At 37.5% G+C, this 13,684-nt stretch overlaps 2 protein-coding genes across 2 annotated transcripts; both read right to left on the bottom strand.

The window, feature by feature from the left end:
• Window positions 1-1,300: 1,300 nt before the first annotated feature.
• Window positions 1,301-5,919, bottom strand: LOC143769131 (keratin, type I cytoskeletal 19-like). The gene is made up of 8 exons (XM_077257713.1): window positions 5,325-5,919; window positions 4,594-4,676; window positions 4,306-4,462; window positions 4,032-4,193; window positions 3,466-3,591; window positions 2,714-2,934; window positions 2,141-2,175; window positions 1,301-1,424 (listed from the first exon to the last, which is right to left on the bottom strand). Exons 1-8 carry the CDS (start codon window positions 5,889-5,891, stop codon window positions 1,363-1,365), a joined length of 1,413 nt encoding a protein of 470 aa, XP_077113828.1. The 5' UTR covers window positions 5,892-5,919; the 3' UTR covers window positions 1,301-1,362.
• A 1,571-nt stretch (window positions 5,920-7,490) lies between these two features.
• Window positions 7,491-12,826, bottom strand: LOC143765609 (keratin, type I cuticular Ha4-like). The gene is made up of 8 exons (XM_077252453.1): window positions 12,246-12,826; window positions 11,945-12,027; window positions 11,702-11,858; window positions 11,110-11,271; window positions 10,900-11,025; window positions 10,259-10,479; window positions 9,926-9,966; window positions 7,491-9,158 (listed from the first exon to the last, which is right to left on the bottom strand). The coding sequence occupies exons 1-8, from the start codon at window positions 12,753-12,755 to the stop codon at window positions 9,064-9,066; spliced, it is 1,395 nt and encodes a 464-aa protein (XP_077108568.1). The 5' UTR covers window positions 12,756-12,826; the 3' UTR covers window positions 7,491-9,063.
• Window positions 12,827-13,684: the final 858 nt, after the last annotated feature.

Here is a 13,684-nt window from a genome sequence, read left to right as displayed (position 1 = left end):
GCAACTGGGGTATTTACTGGGCTAGGCCACTTTAACCTCGGGTATATTCTGGGCAGGGGGTTAATCTGGCCTCTTACACCGGGTTGCAATTGCACTGTATTACTTATATTTATTTAGTGCAATCCGCCAACCCTAACACATGTGTGATTCACTAGTTTCTGAGCTATTATAGAATTTATAATAGATATCACTCATGTGATGTAAGAAGTAAGTGAAATCTTTGGCATTGTACTATACCTATATTTCTCTGCCATATCTGTGCATCATGAATTGTGGTATGTGTTAAAGGGGACCACCGAGACTCTTTCGTGGCTGTCACTATTGCTTTACAGCTCTAAGGGTCTATTAGACCCTATGTATCAATTTTGCCTAGATTTAGGTTTTGCTCACACTGGCGTATAAAAAATCAGTCCCAGTCTCATCCAGGATTTTGCTCTGACTTGTCATCCATGTCCTGTCCATGTGCAATCTGATTTTTTACTCAGCAGCTGTTAGTCATTTACAGGACCATGTATCGTTTGCTATATTACAGAACTGCAATGTATCCATAAAAATCAGATGCCATATTGATGCTCCGTATGGCATGCAATTTTTTTCTGACACTTAACCAATTGCAACTGAGAAAAAATACCCAGATCTGCACTGCAGATTTTTATTGACTTGCACTCGTCCAATTTCTATTCCAGTGAGAGTAAACCCTTAAAAAGTTTTCACATTGATTATTTTTTACTCAGTTTTTGGAAGAGAAGCTCTTTAAAAACCAATAGTAGTTCCAAAGCCACAAGTCTTGATTGGAGAGTTGGAGAGTTTCTACTGCGAAAACTCAGCAAAACATCTTGCACATTTATCCTCTTTTAGGCCTCATTCATATATCGGTGATTTTTTTTATCTACGCAGAAAATGGTCAATGTGTTCTCATCTGATTTTCACCAGTGTTTGGTCAGGGGGTCTGTTTTTACCATCCCTGATTTTCACGCATGAAAAAATGAATAAATAAATTGCCAATTTTCTCCTATTCATTACAATGTAGCCAATGATACTATCCTTGTGCCATCCATAATTCATCATTTTCATGGACCCATAGACTAGTATAAACAGCTCCATATAGTATAATGTGTACGTGTAAAACATATATGAAGACACTCATTTTTTCCTGCATATACAGTAAACGTATGATAATGCCATTTTAATAACTGACAACAGCATTTAATTTTGCACAAGAAAGATCTTTATTAAAGAACCCAAAACAATGCTTAGAAGAAAAAGCAAAGAATTCTGCAATGAATATATCAATGTCACACCACCTGTTTTTGCTATGTAGCAAATCTACATCCTAATGATGACTTTCTGACTATAGAGCTGCTAACATTTGGTGTGGTGGACATGCTCAGGAGTGTGGATGATCTTCGCAGAATGATGAGACACTGTGGAAGAAGGAAACAAGAAGACAGAAATTAACTCTTCATTAATATATTTTTTAAGACACGTCTGTTGCACCTCTGCCACATAAGTAGACACTATTTTTATATTTGGGGACACCGGAGCTTCATGTTACACCTCTGACCCAGGGTCAAGCTGCATCTTCATACCCTAAGCAACCTGTAAGATTTCAGCTCTCACTTTTTCAAACCCTTTAAATACATAAAATCATCCACCACCTGATTGGTTATTATGGGCAAATTCTTTATTCTTACCTGGCACATTGTTTTTATTAAATTTCCCAAAGGGCTGCTAGTCACTCTAAGTATTATTATTGGGTGGGAATAGAACTACAGAGAAATAGTTTGGGTGTGCCAGTATTTTTGCCAATATTTCTGAAAGAGTCCAACACAGTTTTCACAGTGAACACCATTAATTTTAGACCTTTGCCCACATACTTAATGGCCAGTAACTATTGGTTTGTGTGCTTCAGACACAGTCATGTCATTCTCTAAAAACATTACAATGCCACCTTGGAAAAGAGGCGAACGGGCCTTACAGTGGGAGGCAGAGGATGAAGAACAAATGATATCAGTTAACATTACTATTTATGGGAAATATATAGTCACATTTAGGTTCGGGGGCAAAAGTTGCTTCAAATTAGAAAATGTCTTTAAGAGGAAAATATCCAATCTTTGTCCCCAGTTCTTTTTAAATTTACCTTCTTTGGTGCTTGAATGGTGGTGCCCAGTAACACTGGAAAGGGTAAAATAGAAATTAGGCAAAATCTTATACACCTCTTCTAGAAGGTCAGTCAATTCATTAGTTCTATAAGTCATATAAGATAATATCAGCCTTTAATGTTTAGAATTCAAATACAGTTTTGAAGGGACAGACACATCAAATTATTCCTCCATACGAAGAGCTTCCAAAGTTAAACGGATCTGTCACTAGATTTCACAAGACATTGTTAAGTAATATAAACCTCTTTGACCTGTCAAGGCTGGTGTACATATTTTGAGAATTCCTATTGGAATGGCTATTAAATTCTGATATTAGGATCATTATATTATGATTCTAGTTAGAGCTGGGATAAAATTTTCATTTTAAAACAGGCAGAAAAATTTTTCAAAAAGGATTGTATATTGCTAATCTGACATGGAATTTTAAAGAAAGTACACCAACCTTTCCAGGGCTTTGAGATGTAATTAATATAGTTTGCTTTGTGAATTCTAACAACATTTCCTATTTAATTATGAGAAATTGTTATAAAAATAAAATTGCTACTACGTACTGGATATCATGACCCTCCAGAAGGCGCTTGTATGTGGCAATCTCCATTTCCAGATGTGTTTTCTGATCCATTAAGATCTTGTATTCATGGTTCTGACGCTCTAGGTCTGCACGGATCTGTGACAACTCGGATTCAACATTGTTGATCAGGCATTGTAACTGAGAAAGCTGGGAACCGAAAGTGGCTTCTGTCTCAGCCAATGTACCTTCCAAAGCTGATTTCTGCAGAATGAAATGAAGACATAAATGAGGTGCGGATTGTCTTCTGCAGAATCTTTTGGGTCTACGATTGTGTCAGACCTGGGCCTATCAATGATTTCCCCAGTACTCTGATAAACCATCCTGCCTTCAAGGGCTCACTTACATGGTTTATCGGATAGCACTCTTCCCAATGTTATACTATGGGGAAGTCCAGATTCGGCATAAGAAAATACTATCAAAAAGCTGTGAGTGGTTCCGATATATTCAAGTACTGTATATGGGTGAGTATGAAACATCGAATTGCCCGTACGCTCACAGAGACAATTGAGAAGATGGAGAAATTAAATTCTCCGTCTTCTCTGCATCTGTGATACAATTCACTCATGTGAGAGAATAAGATCACACTGAAATGACACTTGGACCAAACTCCGACAGAGTGTCATTAGCATAATCAGCCCTATTCTCTTGCATGAGAGAATCTGCAGTAGTGTGATCGAGCCCTAAATCTGGTATAAACAAATGTTTACTAATACCTTGTGGTGCTACACTTACCATGCTTTGTTGGCTTTGTAGTTCAATCTCAAGGGTCTGGACATTGCGTCTTAATTCAATGACCTCAGTTTGGACAGATTGCAGTTGTTCAGAACCGGATGCCATCTGACGATTCAGTTCTTCACTCTAGGACATGGGATGCATAAAATTCTAAATGAAGACTCATATAAATATTTATTTATATAATGTATAGTCTGATATATTTATGGCATAGTAATGTGTTGTACAATGCTTAGCTTTCAAGAAACATTTGCAATGTATAATGTGTGTTTTGCAGACCAGTCGATTTAAATAATTTCGGTAAATATTTCTTCTGCATAATGGCACTGCCAATAAAGGAATGTGCTATGTTCTTACAGAGAGATGTTTTGAATTAACAGCAAACCAAGTGGTTAGGCACAGTATTACAAGAAAACCTGCAAGGGTCTTATTGTGAACAATTTCATTTTCCTGATATCTCAAAGTTTTGCAACGGACACATGCTATATTCATATTGCTATGTTTAGCCATGTTTCTTCAGTATGCATGAAATATCTTTAGCCCTGCAGTAAAATAAAAGTACATACCCTTTGAAGGAACATGCTCTCAACTTCCCTCATGTTTCTTTCCATCAGGTTTTCATATTGCTCACGGATCTCAGACAATACTCTGTTCATATCCATTGATGGAGCAGCATCCACCTCCACATTGACTCTAGCACCCAACTGTGCACGCAGAGAGTTTACTTCCTACAAAAACAAACAAAACAGATATTGATATGCAAAACAGTAAGACTCCTTGTGTTTATTGCCAGATGAATTTTATTTACTATAGAAGGTATCATTATATGACAGACATCACCTCCTCATGGTTCCTCTTCATATGTTGCAGCTCCTCTTGTAGGCTCTGAACTTGACCCTCCAAGTCACATACTTCACGGGTCAACTCATCTAGCACACGACGCAATCCATTAACATCAGACTCAACATTGTTTCTAAGTCTTAGTTCCATCTCATACCTACATAAAAGGACAATACAACCACCAGAATTAAGATTAGGACAGATTTAAGGGTTACCAGTAACTGTGTCTACATATTTTGACTAACATATTCAACAATTCTGATTTAGTCTACTGTGTTAGTAACATACTTATTCTTGAAATCATCTGCAGCCAGCCTGGCATTGTCGATTTGAAGGACAATTCTGGCATTTTCAATAGACGCAGAAGATATCTAAACAAAATAAAAAAAACAATAGTAGATTAATAGGGGACTTCCATAGTTTTTTCACTCCTAATATCATAGATCTATAAACTAGTACAGTCAGTCAATGACAATTATATATTCTCCCAATATTCAATGCCTCCTTAAAGGGACACTGTCACCTGAATTTGGAGGGAACAATCTTTAGCCATAGGGGCGGGGTTTTTGGGTGTTTGATTCACCCTTTCCTTACCCGCTGGCTGCATGCTGGCTGCAATATGGGATTGAAGTTCATTCCCTGTCCTCCATAGTACACGCCTGCGTAAGGCAAGATTGCCTTGTGCAGGCGTGTACTACGGAGGACAGAGAATGAACTTCAATCCCATATTGCAGCCAGCATGCAGCCAGCGGGTAAGGAAAGGGTGAATCAAACACCCGAAAACCCCGCCCCTATGGCTAAAGATTGTTCCCTCCAAATTCAGGTGACAGAGTCCCTTTAAGCAAGTTCCAGGCCTGAATATATATAGATGGTACATACTGTACAAAGCTTCATAGTGGTGTATTACATGTACATTTAGAATATATTATTTACAATATCAATATATCGTATATTATAATACTTGTGATTACAATGCATGTGCCTTTATTTATAAATGCCAAATATTATATAATCCTCACCTGTCCTTGAAGATCCTGAATGGTCCTAAAGTAGCAGCTAAAATCAGGAATAGAGCTGGGTTGGTTCTTTTCATACCATTCTCTTATATTCCTCTCCAGCTGGGCATTTTCTTGTTCTAATGATCTAACTTTTTCAAGATATGAAGCAAGTCGATCATTTAGATGTTGCATGGTTTCTTTCTCATTGACATTGAAGAGACCATCACTCTTCCAGCCACTGTGGCCTCCAAAGCTGCCAAAGTGAATGTTGTGACCATGCACACTTCCAAATCCACATCCATGACCTATAGAAGTATGCTTGGAAATAGAGATTCCTTTCCCTCCAGATCCTCCATGGACACTTGGGGTCCTGTAGTGACCTCCATGATGTGAAAGACTTGAGCTCCCATGATGTAACTTATGGAATCCTCCATGAAGAGACCCATGAGATGGTCCATGATGGGAAATTTTATGTGAATCCCCATGATGAAGCTTATGGTGGAGAGTTGAGATATGACTGGTGATCTTATGGCTGGTCCCCTTGATGGACCCAGCTGTAGAATGACCTGACTTAATACAGTGGCTCATGTTGAGAGACTTGCAAGAATCAGCTTACAAAACAGCTTCTTTGAAAACCCAAGTGAAGGAGCTCATTTTATAAAAAGCACAGGGGGTGTTGCAGAAAGTTAAATGCTTTACAAGCATCATAGTTTGTTTCATTTGCCGGTTGATGTGATTTATATAGAAGTCATTTCTATGATTGCTTAAGAAAGATCATAGGGAAGGTGGAATCTGTGACAAGTTTATTATAGAGCTGTTCAACAGCGTTATATTCACCACACCTATAGAGCTAGAACAAAAGGTTTGAAAGTCAGCATTATGGACACATGAAAGACTGCTTGTGGCTATTAATATATATTGAAAATATTATTTCTTGGTAACTAAAAATTGATAAAATTACTTTGGACAAAAAGTCACATAAAGTCATTTCAAATATATAGATAATTCCTTTTTTTCAGTTTAGACTACATTTAGACAGACAAACTAAATGACCGCCGATCGGATATACCGTATGCAAGCGAATCCGCAATCATTTAATGGCATGTTTAGAAAGGCTGATCACACTCTGATTTGCACAGAACGATCATTAGTAGATTGTTCTGTGAGCATAGAACATCATGTTCTTGGCAGCACATTTCCTGTTTCACAGGAAGGTGTGCAGCCGAGAACGATGATTTTTAAGCTTGCTTAGACAATCTGATAGTCGGGAAATGAGCATTCCTAGTATTACCTGTTCCCAATTAACAGCCAGATTAAATGGGACAATATTTTCCAGTGAAAAGTCAAATAGAGAGTTTTCAATTTGCCTGTGTAATGCAATTTTATTCAAATAACAGAGATTTTTGTTATTAAAGGAAATCTGTCAGCACAGAATGACTGTTCAAACCAAGTATAGGCAATCAGTGCTTCATGGCGGGGTCATTCATTTATATACACCATCCCACCTACTTGGTTTCCGTCTATCTCCACCCTTCTCTGGCTCTATGAAGCCAGAGCTGACAATCAAATAAGAAGGGGTGGAGATTGAGAGAAAACAAGCAGGTGGGAAGGTGCATATAAATGATAAGTTCCACCGTGAAGCACCGAGTTTCGGGAACAGTCAGTGCTGAAAGAGTCCCGCCAGGACAAAATGGAGATACTGAGTCGACAGATTGAATGTTCTAAATCAGGGCATGAGGAATATACATTTTCCACAATCCCTCATTGTAAAGGAGTAATTTCTTCTTGACAATGCTAAGGTAACTGCAAAGGTAGACCTTGATTTTAATAAGGAAAGGGATTAAACACCTTGCTTTTTATGAATTTAAGGGGGTCAAAATCTTCATGTGTAAGTCTAGAAGATCCCTTAAGAATCATTAATATGGGGAAGAGAAGATTTTGGTAGAGATTTTCTCACAAATTATGACTTACTATATTTATAGAGTAAAGGTAGACATAAAACAACACCGCTCTTGTATGTGGTCTGTGCCTCACATTGCAGATCAGCCCTACTTAAGTGAATTAACACTTTGAAGTATTCTACTTTCTTCTAGTCTCATGTAACATATTTAATTGTACCCTGTTATGATATTATGTTATGTTTTGAGAAATTATAGGAATACAGTACAAATACACAATACAACAATATGCAATAGGCAGAAGAAACCTTTTATTTATGAAGTATTAAAAGGGCAAATGGCATCAATATACAATATTACATAACACAAATACTAGTTAAGTATAACACAAGCAATGGTTAGACTTTAGGGCATGGAGCCAAACAATAGGCCATAGTTCCCATTATTGATGATGCACTAGGATGCTTTTCCAGTATTGGGTACTATTATTGTCACGTTGAATGTTTAAGTGAAGGAGCTAATGTATTTTTCTTTTCTTTTCGAAACAGCAATACTCCTGTTTATGGTTATTTATATTATAAAAGTTCAATCCCATTCATTTGAACAGGGATGAGCTGCAATACCAAAAACTACCTTTAAATAAGGGTACCGTTACACTAAACGACTTACCAACGATCACGACCAGTGATGCGATCGTTGGTAAGTCGTTGTGTGGTCGCTGGGGAGCTGTCACACAGACAGCTCTCTCCAGCGACCAATGATCAGGGGAATGACTTTGGCATCGTTGAAACTGTCTTCAACGATGCCGATGTCCCCCTGCAGCACCCAGGTAACCAGGGCCGCGCTTAGTAACCCGATATTTACCCTGGTTACCATTGTAAAAGTAAAAAAAAAACACTACATACTCACCTTCTGATGTCTGTCACGTCCTCCGGCGTCCACAGCGTTACGCGCTGCTGCCGAGAGCTTCCTGCACTGACTGAATGTGTCAGCGCCGGCAGCAGCGGTGACGTTACCGCTGTGCTCTGCTTTACGGCCGGCCGGCGCAGACACATGCAGTGCAGGGAAGCCGCCGGCGGGGGACGTGACAGACATCAGAAGGTGAGTATGTAGTGTTTTTTTTTTACTTTTACAATGGTAACCAGGGTAAATATCGGGTTACTAAGCGCGGCCCTGCGCTTAGTAACCCGATATTTACCCTGGTTACAAGTGAACACATCGCTGGATCGGTGTCACACACACCGATCCAGCAATGACAGCAGGTGATCAGCGACGAAATAAAGTTCTGGACTTCTAGCTCCGACCAGCGATATCACAGCGGGATCCAGATCGCTGCTGCATGTCAAACACAACGAGATCACTATCCAGGACGCTGCAACGTCACGGATCATCGTCGTTCTCGCTGTAAAGTTGCTTAGTGTGACGGTACCTTAAGAGTGGCGCAGTTTTTCAACCCCAAACAACTTCTTTAAGAATGCTAATGAAGCCTATCATTTAATGGTATACAGTAGGGTGACTGTTGTAAGTCTTGTGCAATAAATTAATTGTAAATTTTTCCATTTGTACCATATGCCAAATACTAGAAGCCTATTATTGAAATAAGAAAGAAGATATCATTAAGGATATTGTTAGATGAGAGGATGGCAAAATTATTTACCTTTGACAATTTTGATTTTAGCCCCAAAACCCTAGACACGTAAAACTCACCGGACAGTCATACTAACGTAAATAGTTGTAGATATGCATTATACATGGACATCAAAAGCTCATAGAATAAAGCCCATCCCATCTTCAGTCTACACTGGACCAGATTTTCAACTGGTGTTCACGTTGTTCTGTGATGCATCCTCATGATTGGATGACTACTTGGACTGGTGACCATGATCCTTGCTTTGGTGACTTTTTGCGTGGTCAGATTCATGAGAACTGACATGTTTTTTTGAAAGGCTGAGTGATACTGCAATGAGAATGAATAAGGTTTAGTCAAAGTTAAGTCATGATGACCATCAGTGGTGTAGCTATAGGGATTGAAAGGGTAACAGTTGCAGGTAGAAGAAGGAGGGCAAAGCTTATCTACCTCATAAAAAATACCAGTATGATTAATGACATATGTTAAGTAAGGACACTTATCGATTTTACATTGGGGTCCCGGGGGTTTCAAGTTACTCTGTTGTAGGACATAACATGGTCAGTGGTACACACGAGTGTTATGTTTTTTAGGACGATTTCTTGTACATTTTTTAGTAGTTCCGTTCAAGTATAATGTTTGGTGGCGAGTATTTAAAAAAGGGTGAAACTTAAAAAAGTTATCTTATACAATATAACATAATAGTCTTATTGTGGGCCATATTAAACAGATCAATATGACAATGAGAAAGAAGGTATTGTGTAAACTATAGTTAATATAGGGAATCTTTGGGAATGATGAATATTAGTCTAGACTCTGTTAAATATTATTGTGTACTGATCTAAAGGGAGACCTTTAAATATCACTATAACTTTTCCATGACAATTATTAATTTTTCAATGTCAGAACTTATTAGTTATTTTTCTGTAATGTTTTTTCCTATCTTTAGGAGTTATCACCCACCTTACGAAAGGTGATGATAACCCAACTTCTAAAGATGGAAATAACTCAAAAATTATTAAATTGTTCATTCTTTGAATAAGTAGAATGCTATCATTGACATGTTCATTTTTATATTACGTGATTGTGATACTTACGCTCTTTGCTGATCTTATCATGATGGCGATGTTCAGGCATACTGCAACAAATAATAGTTCATATTTGAAATGTGCAATGTAAAAAAATATCAAGATCATTGTAAAAAAAAATTTAAATGTTCATCAGTATTTAGCTAACCAGCGTGTTTTAAAGTACTTTCAATTTTTTCTACATGTGAGATCTATCAAATAATAATCTGTTGAAGGAAATTACTTAAAAGTGTCTACAACCTTATTTCTACAACCTATGGTACACCTTTGCAAGTTAATTCTTTGGTAGTTTCATATTTGAAGCAGTATGATATGATAAGTCATTATTAAAATTTCACATACTGGATGTCCTGTTCTTCAAGCAGTCTTTTGTATGTGGTGATCTCCATCTCTAGATAGGTGGTTTGGTCCATAAGAATTTTGTACTCATGGATCTGGCGCTCTAGCTCTGAGCGAATCTTCGAGAGCTGGTCTTCTACATTGTCAATTAGGGTTTGTAGATGGGAAAGCTGGGAACTAAATGTTGCTTCAGTCTCTGCCAATGAACACTCAAGTGCTGATTTCTGCAAGCAGATGAATATATTTCAATTAAAATGTCCATTCTTGTTTTAACTAAGCGGGATTCTTTGATGAGTCGATCAGAATTTACACACAATAAGAGTCCAATATTTATAAAATATAAGACGATTAATAATTTGTAACATCAAAATCCTACTAGAAGAGTAGTCCTCTAAAAGAAGTGATCTTTGGAGAGGTTTTACAGTAATGATATAAAGTGTACCCACCATGGAATTCATAGGACACACTCAAACAGTAATACTGGGTAGATATATCTGAACCCACAAATCAACCATAATAAGTGGTCAACTAGTGGTATCACAGACATCTATTTTAGTAGAGTAAACAGATATACTTCTATCATCAATAAATATACCGTAGATTTACAAATTGATTTATGTATTTTCTTGAAGAATTATTTGTACCATGCTCAGTTGACTTTGCAGTTCAATCTCCAGGGTTTGCAAGCATCGCTTCAAGTCAATAACTTCAGTTTGGACTGACTGCAGTTGTTCGGACCCAGAAGCCACCTGACGATTTAATTCCTCACTCTAAAAAGAATTGATATACAGTCACAAATGAACAGCATGAGAGTAAAGTATTTCTACAAAATTAAGTAAAATTGGTTATTTTACCCTGGCAAGGAACATGCTCTCAACCTCCTTAAGGTTCCTATCCATCAAGTTTTCATATTGTTCTCGAATTTCAGACAAGACTCTGTTAAGGTCAACAGATGGAGCAGCATCCACGTGCACATTGATCCTGGCACCCAGCTGGTTGCGTAGAGCAGTAATGTCCTTTCAAGAGTCAAGACACAAGATAAAGAAATCTTATTTCTTAAAAGCCTTGGAACGAGGACAAAAAGTCACATTTAGTCAGTGGCTTTTATTTACATTAGGTAAGCATACACTAGGGTTGAGTAACATTTGAGAAATCCACTTATGTCTTTTGCAGTTAGTATGTGAAGTTTGTGCTTCCCATGATTTGACAAACAAGCAATGATGTCCTAAACCAGCCTACAGTTTGCACAGAAAATTCTACAACTGCTGACTCGGGTAATTTCCAAGTTCCAGGCATTGTTGTTGTCATGTAGCCATGGTCATCACAGGCTTCAGCATGGTGTTGAAAAGGAACTGAGGGCATCACAAGAATCTAATTTTCCATTTTAAGGGTAAACACCTGTTAAATGTGCCACTGCGGCTGTATTCAGTAATCTGTTAAACATACCTCTTCTTGGTGCTTCTTCATCTGGAGCAATTCATCCTGCAAACTTTGCAGTTGCATCTCCAGATCTGCTCTCTCTATATTTAGGCCTTCAAGAACTTTGCGCAATCCATTCAAGTCAGTCTCAACAAAGTTTCTCAGTCTAACCTCCATCTCATATCTTGGGGAAAACATAGATAGCAATTGAAAATTAATGTCTAAAGTTCTTTTACTATCTCATTTTGATAGCTATCTGGTTCCACTTACTTGTTCTTGAAATCATCAGCAGCTAGTCTAGCATTATCAATCTGAAGGACAATCTTGGCATTTTCAACAGATGCAGCCGAGATCTGTTGTGAAGAAAGCTTGATCAAGTTTCAGGTAGTATATTTTATATCAACTACAATGTATACTACAGACAGCTAATCTTTAATTTCCCATTCGCCGTATCATATTATCTAGTTAATTTACATCAACTAAAATTTTGAGAACTAATTCTATGGTATATTCATCTTTAGTAGACTTAAAACTCAGCAAAGAAATCGTTTCAGATGCTGATATCACTTACTTTATTTTGAAGTTCTTCGATGGTTTTGTGGTAATGCTGAAAATCAGGTAGTGATGCATGAGCATTTTTATCATGCCACTCACAGATTTTCTTCTCAAGTTGAGTATTTTCTTTTTCCAGAGAACGGACCTTCTCAAGATAGGTAGCAAGACGGTCATTCAAAAGTTGCATTGTTTCCTTCTCATTGACATTAAAAAATCCCTCATTCTTCCAACCACCATGACTGCCCGTGTTGTTAAAGTGACTGTCAAGATTATGGCTACTGTGTCCACCTCCATAGCTGCTTCCATGACTGAGGGAAGAGTGCTTGGAAAATACAATTGGTTTAATCGGTCCACTGTGAGCACTATGAGATACATGGTGAGCTTTATGGTATCCTCCATAATGGGCACCACCATGATGAATTGAGGACATATGGCTGGGAATCTTAGGACAGTGGCTGCTAAGATGAACACTTGATTTGAAGTGTCCAGAAAGAGAATGGGTTTGCTTGTGCTGGCTGTGGCTCATGTTGATGAAGTTGGATTGTTGATTTGTCGTCAGTGTATCTTCCTTGGAAGAGAAGTTGATGTTTTGCTGTGTACAGGGCTCACTTTTATATGCTGTGGTCACTATGAGGTTTTTAAGAAGATGTGCAATTTCCATACAATTATTACATTTCTCAGTCATTTCTTGATGTCAGCACATTACTTAAAAGTACTTAAATTGGGACTAGTAAGCAATTTTTAGAACATCAGAGAGTAAAGGCATGGCCAGCAATGACTGTCATCTGTTGTAATTGTCTTTTAAGCTTAATTATATAAAATAGCAAAAAAGTAAACTTTTGACCCACCCTATTGATTTCAGTATTTAGTGCATCAAAGATTTCATTCACATATTGCTTATGACTGTTGATTACAAACGTCCCTTTTTACTATTTGAGCAATGATGGTTATAGAACAATAATGACAATAGCAAATGTCACGTATACAAGTACCAATAGGCTATGTATGTAGAATCTCTTTTACCAGCTAAACAGATATACATTATGTTATTTAATTCTGTATGTGAATACACTATCTATATTGGTGTAACATGAGGCTGCATATGATGACCAATAAAGTCCAACTTCTTACAAAAAAAACTGTGTATTGGGGCCTTCTAACCAAAGATAGATTAGGGACTAGCGAAAATAGTAATAAAACATATTTGGTCCTATTTTTTGTCATTATGGGAGATGAGCCTATGTCAAAGGTTTTACCAGGAACTTACAATATTTCCATCTTACTATTGAAATAAATATCTACCCTTGACAAAGTTTTTAGTGAAATAAGAAAACAGCTACAGTGGCTTGAGAAAGTATTCACCCTGTTTGGCATTTTTCATTTTTTGCTACCCCACAACCTGGAATTTCACTGTTTTTTTAAGGTTTATATCAGTTCATGTAAAGGACATGCCTA

This window comes from Ranitomeya variabilis, chromosome 4, assembly GCF_051348905.1.
Source record: "Ranitomeya variabilis isolate aRanVar5 chromosome 4, aRanVar5.hap1, whole genome shotgun sequence".
NCBI lineage: Eukaryota > Metazoa > Chordata > Amphibia > Anura > Dendrobatidae > Ranitomeya > Ranitomeya variabilis.
The sequence above is the reverse complement of the archived record's forward strand: the minus strand, read 5'-3'. Positions and strand labels throughout refer to the sequence as shown.